This window comes from Porites lutea, chromosome 5 (assembly GCF_958299795.1).
Source record: "Porites lutea chromosome 5, jaPorLute2.1, whole genome shotgun sequence".
Classification (NCBI taxonomy): Eukaryota; Metazoa; Cnidaria; class Anthozoa; order Scleractinia; family Poritidae; genus Porites; species Porites lutea.
Genome location: NC_133205.1, coordinates 5,661,178 through 5,679,164, shown reverse-complemented (window position 1 = coordinate 5,679,164; position 17,987 = coordinate 5,661,178). Strand labels below are relative to the sequence as shown.

Below are 17,987 nucleotides of genomic sequence, written 5' to 3'. Positions count from 1 at the left end.
CTTTTCTGGGCAAAAAGAGAACTTCAATATATATTTCTCGGGAAAAGGGCGATCATTATTACATCCAAACACGGCACAACGATCTTTTTTTTGCCATTACAATGTTTTTTCTAGGAAAACGTAAAAAAATTGGCCCGAAAGCGCGAGTAAATACTGAGCGAGTATATCGGATCGTGCTCGTGCCCCCTAGGCATCCCATAATACTCCTTAAATCTAATGAATTCAATATGGCCGCCGTATCTGTGAAAAGGTCTATTCGAATTAGGGCTGACCTGAATAATTTAGACAGGCTCAATTGATCTAGACGCCGATCTTAATTCCAGCTGAACTAATTATAAATTCAAAAGGAGAAAAATGCTGTGTAAGTTAAACTTCCTGCAAAAAGTTCTGGCGCCTAAACCGGGCCTAACAAAAAGTTATCAGTGTAGCTCCACGTAAAAGGTAAATGTTTGAAATGTAAAACGTGACAACGTTTTTTGTTTTTGCTTTATTACCATGGACATAGAATAAATAGAAAGCATTTATTTCTTCCACCAATTATATTAACTGGAACTGTTCTTTTGTACATATATTTTTTACATCTACATCATAGTCTACAGGGTCTATATATAAGAATAAAAGTGTTTTTTTATGAAAACAAAAGCAATTTTTAACTTGTAAACAAAAACATGGTAAAAAGCAGTACCTGAAAACCGCCTTATACTTGGTAACGTGCACCATGACGTTTGGCAAGCATTTATACTTAACACTTTAAGTCCCAATATCAACATACAAATTCTCCCGACTGATCTCCATACATTTCCTTAAAGAATTAGTTAAAAGAATTTGATTAAAGATCAAAGCATTTTTCCTTTGGTGATCATTTTATTAATTCTCACTCCTCTTTCTCTTTATAATGCATTGATAACGTTGGGAGAAAACTGATGTTGGTCACTAGTGGGACTTAAAGGTTAACGCTACGAGTTGCAACGAACTCATGGGATCACGAGTGTTTTTCCTAACAAATTCATTTGTCATAACTTGAAAACCAATTTTTTTTTAATACCTTGTATTATCAAGAGCTGTCTTATGTCTTGTATTTGCCTTCTTATTTTATTGGACGGCGATCTTCCGACTAGAACGATCTTATAATTCCAATAAGGCGACTCAGAACTCACAAGGAAACAAAGTTGACATTCTGCTCACGAAGTCGCAAAGATTGCCATTCCTTTTGAAATTGTTTGTGAGCTGCATACATGCATGCATACCCATTATTATCAGGGCGTGGTTCTATAAAAGGAGCTATGAAAAATCATAAATGAAGAAACGACATAAAAGAGGTCCTTACGGGCAATTCGTGTCAAACTTTTTCCTACAAATGTCATTGCTATGTTTGCCCCACAGGATCCGATGTAGTCAAAAGGCTGGATCCCATAAAGTGTTTCCAGGTTTCGCTCTGAGAATAAAATGGGTAAATTTTACCAAACGACACGTTTAAAGACAGAAGCGTTTTGCTCTAAGTTGTACCAAGCGTCCTTGCTCCACAAATAAAACCTCGAAAGGAGCCAGCCCGTCTCCTTGTTGGCACACTGGAGGGTGACGACTCACTTTGCCTCAACGTGTCAAGCCTTCCCTTGCACTTTTTTCCTCCAAACGGTAAGTGTCTTAATGAGGATCGCTGCTGATCTCGCTTGAAGGCTTTTCTTGTGGATACAGCCCTTGATGCTTTCATTTGTCGAGCAAGACAGGAAAAGACTTCGTCCACACAGGTGTCATTCTTGGCTGATGTCTCAAAAAGTGGGCAAGAAAAATTCTCAGCCATTTTCTTCGCATCTTGATAGGAAACTACTCGCTCTTCTTCTAAGTCGCACTGAAATTAAGGAAGGAATCTCATTGAATAACAAGGCACAGAATTGCTCTGTTTTGTTGCGAAGTCAGTCGGCTATGGCGTTTCTTTGTTAGCATCCAAGTTAGTTTAAGATTCTAAATCGCATATTGAATGGCTGACAGAATTAAATTCGTTACAAAAAATCAAGAGAAAATCCAAAGTTTGTAATGGATCGTTTAACTAATTAAATCTAAAAATAGCTAATTAGATCTAAAAATTCGAAACAGAAATGATCTAATGAAACACTCGGACACTCGGTACCACTCGTGGTATCCTTAGTTCAGTACCATCAGCTTACATATTCCCTGGCTTACTTTAGTAAATTGACCTCGCTCCCAATTTGTGGCTTCATAGCTCAGTTGGTAGAGCAACGCACCGGTAACGCTGAGGTCACGGGTTCGAATCCCGTTGAAGCCCTGATTTTTTTTTTTAGGCTTCTTCTTTCCAATTGCTTTAATTGGAAAATTTACTGCGATGATCAGTATTAAAGAGGTTTGACTGTACTTTAGTATAAAAAAGCCAAATCAGTTTTTGGATTGAAAAGTCTCAATCTTAAAGGTATTGTTGACCAACCGGCCCCTTTATACCACCGACGTGGACACAAACGTTATATATAAAATAGAATTAAGCAACATATCGTTTGAGTTTATTTACTCTTACTTTGTTGCCAACCAAAATTAAAGGGATGTCCGGGAGAATCTTGTGTTTTTGACCCTTGACTGCTAGGATTTGCTCACGGAAGGCAGTGACAGCATGGAAGCTCCAGCGATCAGTGACCGAATAAACCAACAGGAAGCCATCACCGCTTTTAATATATTGATCTCTCATGCGTCGGAACACGTCCTAAAGAAAGAGTAAATCATCACAGAGGAAATTAGAAAATGATAATGGTAATCACAGAAGGCAAATTGCCTCGTAAGAACGAGGGTGAACGATTTTCAAATTTTCAACACAGTTTATAATATATCCTTCATTTTCCAATCAGTCAGTCAGTGTAGACGAGCGAATGGAGCCTTGAACAGGCTAATTACTTTTAAAAGACCCCTGAACTTAGTCACTTTTGGGAAAATGTAATTTTCGCGATCCTTATTAGCCTGTTACTGAGACGTAACCCCCCCGGGATATTTACTTTACTTTAAGATATTATAGCTAAACTGAGGATCAACTAGACTGCGAACAAGCTCTCCATTTTGGGGGAGTCGTGAGAAGTCACGCGAGAGCAACACGCTCGCGCGTTATCTCGCTTAGCTCGCCATGGAGAGCTTGCTAGCAGGCTAAGGATCCACTGAGTGCCATAACTTACAACTTGTCGGAAATACCGTCATCGAATAGCAGGACGCTCTACTTACGTTTCCCGCTGTGTCGATCACTTCAGCCTTGATTGATTCATCGTCAATTTTGATGTCAGTTTGGTAGCTGTCCTCTGAACAAAAATAAAGTAAATAAAGATATATGTAGAAAGAAATAGAAAAACAACAACAACAATTTCCTTGCTTAAACTGTGACTTGACGCGTTGCGTCTTGTTTTCCTACTAAAGGCAAAATTTGCTGCGAACGAGCCCCCTTACGTACCCGAGAGCTTGCTCGCAGACAAGGCAAAATCAAAGTTAGCTCTAAGGGCGCTTTCCATTTAGGAAAAAAACCCGGAAATTTCGGTGGGAGTAAAAGTGGAATTTCCGATTGGTAAAAAGTTGTTCCATTTGGTCGTAAACCCCGGTACGTCGCGATGTCCGACGGTGAACCTGGAACTGGTACAAACTACGAGAAACGCCGGAAATGGAACACGACATTCCGTTCGGAAATTCCAACCGGGAAAACGGGCCCACCTTTTCAGATTTTCCACTTTTTCTGGGAATTTTCCAGTGGGATGAACCGACGAAACGTGCTCCATTTACCACCGAACCGAAAATTCCGGAAATTTTGATTAAATGGAAAGTGCCCTAAGTCAAATCATGTCTGATATTTTACAAGTGTCCTAGCGCAAAACTCGGAGGCCCGGCATGTCAAGTTAGTAGCGATTTTAAGCAACGACGACGGCGGTGTCAGCGAGCTAAAAGATCGGCAAAAAAGCAGTAGGTTTAGATTGGAAAAACAATAACAGCTCTGCACGTGCATCAGGTGTTGCATAACGCTTTTTTGTACATTTCTTTGCCGTCACTGCACGAGTAGCTAGGGACGTGAAAATGCCTAATTTCATGTTTTGTGGAGGACGTGACCGGCACGACAAGGACTTTCTTTTTCTTTTCCTGAACTTCGATACAGTCTTAAAGAATTCAACTCCAGAAAAATTACCAACATTTGACGGATCGAACGAGATAGAATAAGCGCGATAAAGTTTGAAGCAGCGTGAATTCACTTTTTAATTATCTGACGTTTTCGTAGTCGTCGCCGTTGTTGTTGCTTGAGCTCTCTAGTGTATGGCGATGTGGCTAATATCTGTCATGGCCAGAAATGGAGGACATGTTTCCTCTGATAATCCACCGGAAAACATTGTGCGGCTCCCACCGGTAAGCCATGTTATTACGTGTAAGCTTTTGTCAAGTGGAGCTCTCAGGCTCAGGTTTCAAGCGCAGGTCTAGAGGATAAATAAAGGTGTAAGACACAACGTATTTACCCCCAAATAAACGCCGCTGATCAGAAATGAGTCACACATGTGACCCAAATTTCACTATCGAGTCACTAGCATTGCACGAGTTCGAGTCGGGAGAGAGCAAACTTCGGTCACTTTGAAGTGGAAATGGCCTCCTTGTACCTGGACACTATGATTTTTATCGCCAAAGTTTACGTATATACGGCGTTTATAATCGTTTCCGATCTCTCTGAAACACGCTGAGTTTGTAAGAAGCGATGTTGACTTACAGGAATAAACGTCGTAAAATCAAACATTCGGTTGAAACCGGGCCGGCTGAGGTGAGAGGCTGCAGAGACTGCGACAGCAGGAATTTACCGCATGAATGGCTCCAAAAAGTTGTCGTTAAAGTAACCGAAAATTTGCGGAGATAGATATGATATTCTTACTAAGGAATACTGCTGGTTCCACAACTGGTTTCCGACCTTGCAGGTTACAGGTACGCGAAAAGTTTTTGTATCCTTATTTCTCTAATATAATTTTACGCTGCACACATGTCTTCTAGTATGAACATATCGCCGTGTTTGTTGATCGCCCTGAGTAAGGTAATCCAAGACCGTTCTAAGACATAGGTTCCGGACTCCTGATACTGGATTCCGGATTTTTTGTCAGTGGAACTTGGATTCTGCATTCCAATCATTAGTGGGATTCCGGATTTCAAAGTCCAAGATTCCGGATTCCTCAGCAATTTTTTTCTGGGTTCAGGATTGCACAGGCAAAAATTTCCCGGATTCCCTTACATTGCTGTTGAGGTAGTGTATGAGAAAGCGGGTGTAGTTATGCGGGCGTGATTTCCAGCCATGGCATGCCTTTCAGGGGATATCTGCCCGCGGCTTCAAGCAAGTATGTGTACTGTCCGTACCGTACATACGTGCTTTGGCCCATGAAAACCTTGGTTTTTCCCTTCTCCATTTGAGCTTTTAGGACCTGGTCGCGGCAAGATCTCTGTATAACCCCATTCATTAATTATGCATTCGTGTTTCGACTCTATTCATATTAAAATATTTGTGGGAAAAGTTCGAAATTTCTGTGTGCATAATAAATGGGTGGGGGGTAATACGGAAATCTTACCGTGGTCGGTATCTCTTAGGGTGGATTTCCTCTTTCGAGTAGTTTTTACGTGCGTTTGCACGCAAATTTTACGCGCATAAATAGAATACAGGTAGAGGCAATGCTTGAGCGTACACGTTGAACCTCGCTCAACTTTTACCGTTTACGTGCGGTCTTTTATACATTGCGTCTACTTTATTTATGAGCATAAAGTTTACGTGCGTACGCGCGGATAAATTACGCGACAATGGAAATCGACCCTAACTCTGATTACTAACGAGAGAACGGTCTTTATTTATTCATGATGATGTATCAATCATGGTTGGAATGTAGCGGGATTTTAATGGTATGATGGCTGTCTGCATCTTGAATGAATTCCCTTTTGGTATTCTTAATTCGAAAAAGAAAACTGTGTTTTGGGAAGAGTGTTAACTTGCATTATTTGCATTGAACTGTAAGAAGAGTGCGAACAACCACGATGGTGATGCCACGGAAACATCATGCGGATTACGATTGATCAAGCAGAATAACAGCTGTGCACGTACAATCTAGTTACATCGTTGCAAAATCAATGCTAAATGATCATTTTCAAGTTGTCACGATTTTTAAAGAGAACGCGTGGAGGCACATCGACATTGAGGTCGCATGACAAAACTGAAAACAACGCAGAACAGTTTCAATTAATCCAAAAGAGTGAACATTGTTTCTAAAATGACCACTACTGAAAACAATCTCTTCTGAAATGTTAACAGATTACAAGAATAAATTACTAAAATGGGCTGCGACAAATACAACACAATTTAGAGAGGAGAGCGTACTAGACCTCAGCGCCATGTAATCATTGCTCACCAAAAGGGTGAATCAGATCTTGGTTTTGAAATAAACAATTTTCCTGGCTGGAATAATTTCACTTGAAGTAAAGTGACGTTATAGGCAATTCCTAGACTTTAACACCGGCCTTCCCTTTAACCTCCCCCGTCAACGCCTCTGACCCCGCCCCCGCTCCTGCTCCCGGAGGGGTCTCTCCTATAATAATAACGAGGCAGCTACAGTAGTTGTATTTTTGTTTTGTTAGTGAAATTTGTATCTGTCAGTGTCAGTTAATTTGTAAAAATAAATAAAAATTTGTGTCACCTCCAGAAAACGAAATTCCTTTACCATACAGGGTGTTAAAAGAAAAAAAAACAAACAAACAAACATCGCACCGGAATCCTCGTGTTAATACAGACAAGTTACCCCCCTCCCCCCCCCCCCCCCCCCCCATCCTTCAGGTAGAGATTAAAGTAAAATTCAAGTGAACTTCAAAATTTCATTTTGTCACCTGATTTTGTCAGATCCTTCACAGAGAAAACATGGATGTTGGAGATGTTAATTTAGTTGGCCACATCATAACTTTGAAGGTAAGAACTCTAAGTCTCGTCTCCAAAATTATCCTTGGGTATAATGGAAATGTAATCAAATCAAGGCTTAGGCGAAGTATATAATCGTGAAACCAGACGATAGAAACTGACAAATTAAACTGAACGCAACTAATATCACTTGTTAATTAAACAGGATTGAAGCTTGAAACCGTAACCATCAATCAAAAAGTGTCATTTTTGCTTCGGCCTGCCACTACAATAATACTATCAACTTTATAGCTTACCTATCGTCGGGTCATAGGTGATCGAGAACTCCTGACACACGTATCGTATACTTAGCGCTGTAGGGAAAGACAAACACGTTATCAGAATAATCAGAGGATTATAAGGTAGCTTACGTACACTTAATTAGTAGGAACAACATTTTAACACTTGAACTCAATTGTCATTAAGTGTTGATCCATCGATCAATGTGTCTGAGGTAGCAGTAAAGCGTTTAATGACTCGATAAACAAGTATATGGGACACAAGAACGACCGAATAAAACCTGGCTTCCTTCGTTTTTTTTTTAGTTAAATGGAAAAATTTAGGTTATGAGAGGCAAGAGGGACTCCCCAGTGAGATAAACATGACTGTATTTTTTTAATGCATGATTTAATCCATGTTTCGATTACCAAATGGAATTTTGATGTAACTAAGAAAGACACAAAACAACCGGAAAAATTTTTTTCATCTGGAAAACACTGAAGTTGTTTATAACGCAGCTTGTGATAGTCAACCTGGGAAACGAGAAACTCGAAAAACTTATAAACTACAAGTTTTGAATAGTCTTTAAAACTTGTTTATATTTCCGAACAAAAATCAGCGGAAGCGGCGGTAAACAACTAAGAAAGATAAGTCAGATAAGAAACATATATTTGAACGATAGTGGAGCAAGAGGTCATCAATAAAAGACTCGTTTAGATCCACCTCAGACGAGAACTTTTCGTTCTGTTTCTACTTCGAGTGGAGTTTTAACAAAAATTTGTGAAAAAACGATCGGAATCTCTAAGATAGTGAGAAAATAAGGCATTAAAAGCAAAATCATGAACGAAAATTTAAAAAGGTGTCTACTACTAAAAACAGACTTGAGAAAGCACTTCGGTAATGGACCATAAAAGAGAAAATAAGTTTTGTAAGACCTGCCATAGAAAGTTGAAAAGCAGGAGACACTGTGGAAAGCAATTAAACCGACACTTTAGAAGAAAAATCTGTTTGCTGGTACGTGATTTGCGGGCTGAGATTAGCTACGACGTCAAGTTTATGAATGAAGTTTGAGTAATCCTTCAAACCACGAGATATTTTCCCCTCTTCTGCCTTTGGCGAAATAAGTGTGGTATCATGGCATTGTTTGACACGTTCAGTCATGAATAGGTATAATCTTATCGCACAAGTTATTACCAACACCCACTGAGTCAGGTACGGCTAGGATAAGTACATGTGCTTAAAATGACAGTTATTAAGCAGTAGTAATTGAAATGCTGGCATGACGACGTGGTTAACAGTCATAGCCAGCAATTTTTTTTTTAAATTCTCTCTCTCTCTCTTTAGAACTTGAGGGGTAGCAAAAGTTCTTGTGGCTGACAAACTGATTTACAAATTTTTTTAAGGTAAGTGGATAGAAGTAAACTTTGACTATAGTTGCAGCAAGCGGCGCATGGTGATTATCTTCGCTGCTTTGTTCTTTGCTCGGGTTCAGATACCTGCGAGAGGAGAGCACACTGAGAATTCAGGCGTTTTTAAAATACAATTATAGTCCGGGAGCCACATGTACGACTTGTACAGCTTATCAGCATCATATAAAAAGCAAGTGTATTTAAATCCTTCTCGGTGAAATTTTTCACTCTTAGAGCAACCTTGGCCTATGAAACGTGATTAAAAGAGGAAGAAGAAAGAAGGAAAAAGCTTTGTTGTAACCACCGTCAGGGAAATACTTGTCACAAGTGATTTAGAACCCCTTCCTTCATTCTCGTCACAAGCTGACTTCTACAAAACGGCATATTTGATTAGGAGAAACAACATCGATCTCATGTCAGGGCACTATGCTAGTAATATGCTCCCAACAATCGTGGATATCTATATGAAGTTTTCATCAACGACTTCTTGCATATCACTATGATACCCATTCTCCTTAGAACACTGCAAATCTTTAAGATGATTTTAACAATGAAAAAGATACTTCACGACTTTACAAGGACATACCAACCCTCCCACCCTCCCCCATCCCCTGAAACCACATTTTTCATACTGGCTTTATCTAAGGAATAAGTGTTGTAATTTAGGGGCCCGTTTGCCAAAAGTCACGTTCTGTTACCAATGTTTTAAGTCAAACCTTAAAGAGCGGTCGCGCAGGCTTGTCCAGAATCGAACTTATGTCGTTATAATACAAACTTTCGAGCCAAACAAAACCTGAGTTTTTTTAAATTTAAACATTGCGGCCCCAAAGGATATGGTCGTCTTCCAGAAAAGCCGTACATAGGACACTGGTACTGAATTCAGTTAACACGTTAAAGTGCCAGTGGCCTGCTAAGTACATCCTCTTATTATCTTTCAAGAGTCTCGTTTTTCTGTTATCACCGTTTAAAAACGTGAGTGTTTTTGGGATGAAGATGCTAATTAAAAAGTAGTTTTAAATCATGGCATTATTTAGATGCCAGAACGGATTAAGCCAATCTATTAAGGTATGAAAAGAAGAGGTTCCCCGACTGTGCTAGCAGGTCATGTTTTTAACTTACAGGAAGGGAGGTGAAAACATAGAATTCATGTTATATACACATCTTGCTGTGAAAATTCGTATTTCTAGAAGTACAATAAAATCTGATAAAACCGCGAAAAACTCCCTTGTAAACGAAGTAGAGTAAAAATTTTTTGCAGCAAGGAAAGGGCCAAATTATGGCATGAGGAATGAATCAGTATTGAAATAACGGTGTAAATTATCTCTGTGAATAAATCATTAAACGTATGGCTGTTGTTAAAATTTATTTGCCTGTGGAGATGTTTATTTGTTTCACATTTTGAACAAATCACGGAAGAAGTCTTCCCAAAATAACAGCAATATCGAGAGCTTTACAAAGCTCTTGTTAGTTTCTTGACGATGTGGTAAATCTGATTACGGAATGCTTTCATTTCGTCTTATTAAAAATTGATGGAATATCAATTATATTTAAAAATAGCGCGAAACTACTCAATATTAAAAAAAATGGGACATTTGGTGAGAATTTAAATTTCTCGGTGATCTTCTCAGGTTTTACGATTAGTATCTAGTTCAGTTTACCGCAGAATATGTCAGCCAGTAATCTTGCGTGTAGTTCACAAAACAAATCAATAGTCTATCAACTGTGATATACCTGTACGGCTCCTTTGGCTTAAAGTTGCGGTTGACCAAGCAACTATAGGACACGGAAATTGTCCTACTGATAGCGACGGTTAATTGGAGAGCGAGATATTCATTCGTGCAATGTGACAGAGAGAAACGGGAAAAACAAAGTCAAACAACCTTTCCTGAGCCAGGTCATTTCACATGAAAAAAGAAACACCTAAAATCCTTGAAACACCACAAGGTAAAGTACTTATTGTACAAATTAGTATTAGAATCACAAATTATAATAGGAGGTCTCTGAACGCGTGAGAAATTATAATTGACGATATATCACTGATTGTATCAGACGTCGAACATAAGCAATTTAGCAGTTACGCTACCGCTTAAGAAAGAGTTTTACCGACCAAGAGGATCATGAGTTGCATATTAGGGGACAAAAGTGTATTTCTTCCTTTGCTAAGCTGTTTTATGTATTTAGGTATTTATTTATGTTTATTTATTTTAATTATTTATTTGTTCACTTGTTTATTTTTGAAAAATATGCGGTAAGGCAAACTAAAGAGACGGCGAAACTGACATAACAAACTGCCACAAAGGAAGGAAGATAACTGAAAAATGAAAAGAAATTAAAGAACACGAAAGAAAACAAACTCAGAAACAACAAAACAACAAAACAACTGAAGTTAAATTTCCACTCGGTAAACGAAACACTGGGTGGGAAATTTTCCATGTAAATAAAGATAATACACACAACCCAAACATAAACAGCCTGGGGTAAAGTAATAGATGGCTATTACTGGACCAACAAAACCGGGGGCTTGTTACCCCATTCTGTGAAAGATTTACAAAAAAGGGTAAAGGACTCAGTGCTTTTAGCGTAGAATACTAGCATTCTCTCAGGATTGTCGCGTGGGCAAGCATTTAACGTGTGCGTATGCCTCGCTCGCTCCCTCGCACGTTACATGCTCCCTCGGGAAATCAATAATGATGGCCTGCAGATAGTGTAATTTTAGTGCGTTTGTCTGCGCGGCTCTGACAAAAGGACTCAGACCCCCAAGTGAATTGTTTGGGTTACCCAAAGAAATCACTCTTGCTTACTCATGAACCTTTGGACAGGTTCAGAGCCATCTAGCAAACATCTCGACACACGTACACACCATCTTAAGCACGTGATGTTCATTACGGACAAAATTCACTTCGATAAACAAAGCAGCAAGGCTCAGGAGAGTTAATAGAAAAATGAACTTTGGAATAAAAGAACACTGCCAGTGTGGCATCCTTAGTCCACGGAAACCTAACGACCTTTTTTCTGTAAAATAACTGTTTGAAGAAGGAAATATTACCCACTAGAGAAATTCTGAAGTTTTCTAAAGAAAGGCTAAAAATTCTGGATAACCGTTTCATTCTTTTAAGATTATTCGAAGTTTTTCTCGTGCTAACTTAATTACAAATTTTCGGAGGTTGTGTTTTTCACATTTTACTACCAAGATATTGCGATAGATGTTAAAAAAAGGTCGCTTGAAAATTTCGGAATAAAGACAGAATGTCCCCTAGAATTGTACGGCTATTCCATGTCCTTGAACTTTCGACCGGTCCCATCAGGGTAGCTAAAAGTTTCACATGAGACGAAAAACGGCCACCTAAAATTTTCGAGACGTCCAAAGTTCCCCTATAAGACATCCAAAGCGATAAATAGGTTGAAAGGCAGGTCCAGATTAAACAAAGCCGAGAGAAAATCATTTGAGACATTTCTGACGTGGACGTTGGGTTCTCCTGTCATAGTGCATTGTGATAACTTCTTATTACTCAGATTGCCGAGTCTTTAATGACTAGACCCCCGTAAAATTTCATACACAGTCCATAGTCGATAGTAGACAGTCCTCAATTTGAATTCTATATCTGAATGGACGGAGAAAATCAGAAGCCCTAACATTAAAGATTTAATTTAGTTTTACATTCTCAAATCCTCGCTGCACATTTCGTCATCAGCTGGTAACAATAATGAAATACCAATAATAACCATCTAACGACTCAACAAACCATTTTTTAAAATTTTTTAGGATAGTGCTTCAAACCCAAAACAACGAGGAACAATCAACGTAATTGTAGGGTGTTAAATCACGTGACATCAGCTGTTCCATCGTCGTCACTGAGGTTAGTATCGTACGTTCGCTTGTCCGTGACTTGTGATACATGTTTCACTGTTGTTCAGCCTACATTGTTCACATGAGCAATTTTAATTGAAAATTAAAACCGTCTACAGTTCAAACTTCAATCATTTTGAATTTGGTAAGTCATCGCTCTGCATGGAATACGTTTGAATCAATTTTGGCGTAAAATCGCATGCAATAATGGCCTGAGTTGTTATTTCTTCGGGCAAAAATAATCAACATCATAGAATTATGTTAATTTAATATTTTTTCTAGGAAACTGTAATGTCAATGAGGGATATCAAGGTAGACAATTGGATATTGAACCTGATTAAGGGAGGGATATTTTTTATCCTGTAGAATATTGATGACTTTTTAAAATGCATATTCTGAACTGAGACTCCTAGACGACATTTTTTCAAAAGAATTACTTTAACAGAGCATTTGCTTCGTACCGAAATCGTGTCACGTCATTGAATTTCGCCTTCGTGCGGAGTAGTTAAGGGTTTTGGCACACACGCAATCTATAGCTCGGTAAATACTCTATGCTATAAATGGCTTGGGATGTCAACTTGTGATATGCATCATGATATTTAACGGGAATTCAAAATGCTGTAATACATTTTATCACTCATCTGCCGTATGCAATATAAGTTATACAGCATACCAAACAATGATGTGATTGGGGATAGTTGATCACTAGGTCTGTCGTTATTAAATCATTCTGATCATGACTTCTTTGAACTTACCCGATTTTCCGACTCCTGATTCCCCAAAAACGATCACCTTAAAGGGCTTGTTATGATGGTCTTTCATTTTTTTCTCTTGATTATGCAGTCTTGTCTAGTCTAGTCTCCAGAATAAACTTGCAGCTGTTCACAAAACTTGCCAAACAACGGTTTGGCTTTCAACCAAGCTTGACGTTGTTATTGGGCTCTGGCTTTAGTCCGTTTAATTCTTGATCTTGTGAAATAACTCGATCCAGGTAAGAGCACTCAAAAGTCAGCTTTGGAGGTGATATAATTACACCTCCCAGCTGTCCAACGCTTGTAGTGATAGGCTACGGTTCTCGCAATGCTCAGGAGCTAAACGTTGAGCTGTCGCGTGATCAGCAGGAATAAATAGGAGTGTGAACATTCCGTCAATACGTGACTTGGGTCATCATCTGGTCGTGTTGTCATTAGAAACTGTGTCACCGACCTCTTTAGTCCTAGCGTGACTGAAAGATGAGCAGAGATTGGTATACTGAGCCACACGACAGGATAAAAACTATGTTCTAGGCTTACGGGGACACCAGACAGACTAGAGTTCTCCAAGACAAGAAGTAATCGCTCTTGTCGCTTGGCTGTTTTGGCCAACTGACTGGCTGTTGTCAGAACGACCAAGAAAGCTGTTTCTTTCTTTGTTGTTGTTGTTTAGTGTTTTTTTTTTCTTTCGGCGGCGGCAGATTCCCCGCCGCAAAAATTTTCCCCGAACTCGCACAAGTGAACCCTAGGTATACTGAGCCACGAGTAGATAAAAACTGTGTTCTTGGCTAATCGTAATACCAGACACGCACTAGAGTTCTCCAAGACAAGACGTAATCGTTCAGAATGCCTGGGCTCTTGTCGCTTAGCTAATTTTGCCAACCGACTGGCTGTAGTCAGAACGACCATGAAAATTGTTGCATAGCAAGTGACCTAACGGAGAGTGGCCCTGGAGAAGACTAATGTTGTTACAGTCGAACCCCGCTTTACGGACACCCCGTTATTACGGACAATTTTCGGATCATTTTACGTTTCTGGGAAACTGCCCACCTACCCCTCTCCTAAACCAACATTAACACTTAGTTCTTACTTTGGTCAAAATGTTGGCTCAGGGGAGGAGTAGGTGGGCAGTTTCACAGAAACGTAAAATGATCTCAGTTTTCCTGATACTTGGGGAAAGTAAGCCCCCACAATTTCTCTAAGTTCAAACCGCTCAATACGGACACCCGGTTAATACGGACACTTTCTTTGGTCCGACCTCAGGGTCCTTATTAACGGGCTTTGACGACTGTATATATATTAAACCGCTGCTATAATGCTTATAGCCTCGCATTCAGTTTTGCCAGTGTATGAAGAAGCAGCTCCATCAGAAAAACAGGTCTACACCGACAGGCTCTGCCTACCGAAGTAGAAAATGGTCTTTGTTTAACTACATTTCAAAGCCGGTGCCATAATCTGGCTTAAACGTATCTAGTATAAAAGACGGCAAATTTAAATAAAAACAAACAAACAAACAACAACAGCATTCGTTTCTACGTCATTCGTAAACAATAACAAAATCATGGTACTCCGTCAAGAAAGACGCATGCACTGAACTTTTGAAAAAACAAACAACCAAACAAAACAGCTCGTGGCCGAAGATGTGTTGTACTATCTACATTTAGCCAAACCTGTTCCAAGCTCCAAGTCTTGATTATATTTTCGTTTTGCTTTGCAGCGAAATAGACAAGCTGAAAAAAGGAAAGGTTAAACAAATAAAACTGATCTTGTGTCTTTTGAAATGTTCTGGGTTTTACGTTGCTCAATTTTGTGAGTTACTGCCCGAGTACGGTACTCACAGGCTAGTCTGATCGTCGTCTGTTTAAGCAGTCAGTCAAAACACCTGTTCTGCGTTTATTGCGTCAAATTAGCAGTTATACTATTGAAATCCTCAATGCGTAATCAATAGAAATGAAGCTTCAAGAAAATTTCACGGATAGTGAAACTTTCACTGTAGTATGCCTGAACATGAAAAGTTGACCATCTGTCTCGGCGTGGAAAAATTACTGCAGTTGTACTGTAAGTTAGTCTGACGGAATCTTATAAATTTTTGTTGCTCCGCAGAATTTAAACCAGCCGTCTTACAAGAAGGGACGACCGACGGCGCAAATTGACTATAAAGTCCAAAAACAGCTAAGGAACAGAGCAAGCGGTCAAGTGATTTACGGTAGGTCGGTCAATCTGCTAGTAGTTGACAGCTCAGTTTCATACATAAAAGAAAATCTTAATTTACTTTTTACTTTTCGTTGCGACGGCTATTTTATGCTTTCCAAGCAAGACTGAATCATCCAATGTTTAGCACTAACTCGGCTTAGCACTATTTTAGTTACGCTTCCGAAAAACATGTTTAAAAGAAATCGCCATGTTCATGTTGTATGTGTCCATTTGGGGCCCGGGCTTTGAGGCTGAACTGAGAAGAGAAATTTATGTGTCCCTTTGTATGTTCGTTTTTATAAAGGCCAAAGAAAAAAGCACGAAATAGCACCAAATTTTCCCACTCAAACAATTCTTATAAGCGTTAAAATATACGTGCAAAGGACAGCCGTCACAATAGCCACAGAGATGGAAACTTCTCTATAGAGTCAGAAGGAGCTAAGTGAGCGCAGTTATAGCTCAATTGCACTAACAATGGGTATCGCCGATACAAATGACTGACAAGTCACAAGCCTGTTATATTATATATAGGTCTACATATTTCGATGTAAGCTTCATCGCTGATCAGCTAACAGGCACTGTAAAAGCACACTTCTTTTAATTAATTTATCAGATCATGTCGAACCGGGAGGTTATATTCAGACAAATACTCACATCAATTTTTGCGTCATTGTTTCTTGTCTGTTCTGTTTCCGATGCAGAATACCTTGATGACCCCGAATGATATATTTCTCTGAGTCTTAAATTATATCTGCATCGATCTACGCTAAGGTTCGTTGCGGATGCCTCTTCGAGAGAATGTACGTGTTCATTCATTGCATTCTGTTACACTTATGAACGACCAGTTTTCAGATCAGTGTTTCATGCAGAATTAATAGTAGACTGGTTTTCTGCCGCTCAGAAACGTCAGTAACCGAGGGCAAAAGAAGCTGAATCGCAAAAAAAAATGTACCAATATTTCAGATAAGGTTAGCGTGCTTTAATTATCGATTCGATAATTTTTTTCTTTGTTATTTGAGTGAAGCTGTCTTTTCCAGTTCAGTTGGCCCCTCGATGCACCTGAGATGGCAATCGATATCCAAAAGCAAACCTCCTGGACTCTAGGAAATTTCTAAAAGTTTGATTGTAAATAATTATGCTACTCCTTTAGGGCTGCACGTTGTTTTTGCAATACTCAGTCACAAGTGAATCACAAGAAATTACAATGGATTGATACATTTAAAAAATGACCTCACGTACGAACAAGCCAAACACATGCATGTCGCAGATTAGAAATAAATGATGTTTGTTAAATTTTACCAATATATTTCCACTTAGTCCTTGCCTTTAATCGCTATGATCACTGATAACTGTTTAGTTTTAAAAAACATCGCTTAGCATAATTTGAGTGACTGTTAATGTTGTTTATAGTAGTTTCCGGCTAAAAGACCGTTCTCAGCTTACGCTAAACGAGGGAGAGATTTTGTCTGAGGGTTTGAGGCTTCGAAACCGAAAAGTTTGGTTTGGAAGATTCTTTCCGGATTCTTGCACGTCTTCCCGTACAACCTATACTAATCTAGTATTTGCCTTTAAAAACTAGACCATTGTTGCTGCATGATGAGCACTGGCGGGTGGGAGGGAGGGGGTTTTTATCAGAACCAAAAAGATGCCACACGTCTCGTCAAATGGAAAATATGATCATAAAATGATCTCAACTATTATCATAGACAACTGTGATTTTTTTTAAGGCCTTATCATAAAAGAAATGAACTAAACGAAATGGTCACTAATGATCGAACTGTCTTAATTGGCAATTAAATCTATTTTTGAATATAATGGTGGCTCAATTTACTGAATATCACTTTTTTCAAGGAAAGGATGTCAGATCCATTCTTTTTGCGCTTTAAGAAGTTGCAAAACGTCAATAAACTCGGCCACTGATACCAGTTTTAAGGTTGTTTGGAGGCCGTTGAAAAATGAATTTGTTCTCTTAGGAATATATTTGTTTCAACGCCGCAACAAAATATTAATATTTACCGACCAGCTTCTGGTTTGCATGGTTAGGAGAGACCTCAAGCATTCATTCTTTCTCAACTAGTTCCAGAAGAATTTGAATTGCCAGTCTGGCCATTTGGAACCAGTTGAGAAGAGCAAGGACGTATTGTTTCTTCAAGTATTCTTGAAGACTTTTCATTGATTTCGCCACTAAATATCCCGTCACAGGTGCGACTGCCTTTGCCACACCAATTTAACCATAATTAAACGGATTAATTTGCTGTCTTATGATAAGTGTGGTAACACTCAAACGACGTTAATTTGCTCTCTTAATTATATGAGTGTGTTTAATTCGAAAATGGCAGGACTATCCCGCGTACCTCAATATTAGATTGAGAAACCACATAATTTAAAAATTCGGTCTATGTTAAACAATATTCGAAATAATTTACAGTTCATGTGTAAAGCCGAAAATACGACAGTAAGAACGGGAAAAGAAAAAAGAAACGGTTGCATCTTTATTTTGCCAATTCTGCTCAGTTGTGAAGTGGCAGCAGTGAGGACCCCATAAAAGCTCTTTAAGATGATGAATAATTTACTATATTTGACAATACTCTAAGATAGACCAGTTTACCTCCACGATAAGACAAGGGGGTCAG

At 39.0% G+C, this 17,987-nt stretch overlaps 2 protein-coding genes across 7 annotated transcripts in view; one reads left to right on the top strand and one right to left on the bottom strand.

Moving 5' to 3' along the window:
• Positions 1-1,318: 1,318 nt before the first annotated feature.
• Positions 1,319-13,552, bottom strand: LOC140936548 (ras-related protein Rap-2b-like). Its single transcript, XM_073386052.1, has 5 exons — positions 13,165-13,552; positions 7,192-7,248; positions 3,217-3,290; positions 2,528-2,710; positions 1,319-1,849 (listed from the first exon to the last, which is right to left on the bottom strand). Exons 1-5 carry the CDS (start codon positions 13,229-13,231, stop codon positions 1,496-1,498), a joined length of 735 nt encoding a protein of 244 aa, XP_073242153.1. The 5' UTR covers positions 13,232-13,552; the 3' UTR covers positions 1,319-1,495.
• Positions 4,570-17,987, top strand: part of LOC140936547 (neuropeptide FF receptor 1-like) — a 36,409-nt gene continuing 22,991 nt past the window's right edge. The window contains exons 1-2 of one of the 6 annotated variants that reach the window (XM_073386039.1): positions 4,570-4,935; positions 8,498-8,556. The gene's annotated coding sequence lies outside the window, so the exon portion shown is untranslated. Of the gene's footprint in view, positions 4,936-7,277; positions 7,297-8,264; positions 8,366-8,497; positions 8,557-10,488; positions 10,507-15,349; positions 15,368-17,987 lie in introns of those variants that run through there. The other 5 variants (XM_073386040.1, XM_073386038.1, XM_073386046.1 and 2 more) reach the window with 5 other exon arrangements.

Coding starts and splice junctions, on each gene's coding strand:
- LOC140936548 (XM_073386052.1), bottom strand. CDS start 13,231: ATGAAAGACCATCATAACAAGCCCTTTAAGGTGATCGTTTTTGGGGAA. Junction 3,291..7,191: donor CACCTATGACCCGACGATAG/GTAAGCTATAAA, acceptor ATTTTTGTTCAG/AGGACAGCTACCAAACTGAC. Junction 2,711..3,216: donor TGATCGACACAGCGGGAAAC/GTAAGTAGAGCG, acceptor CTCTTTCTTTAG/GACGTGTTCCGACGCATGAG.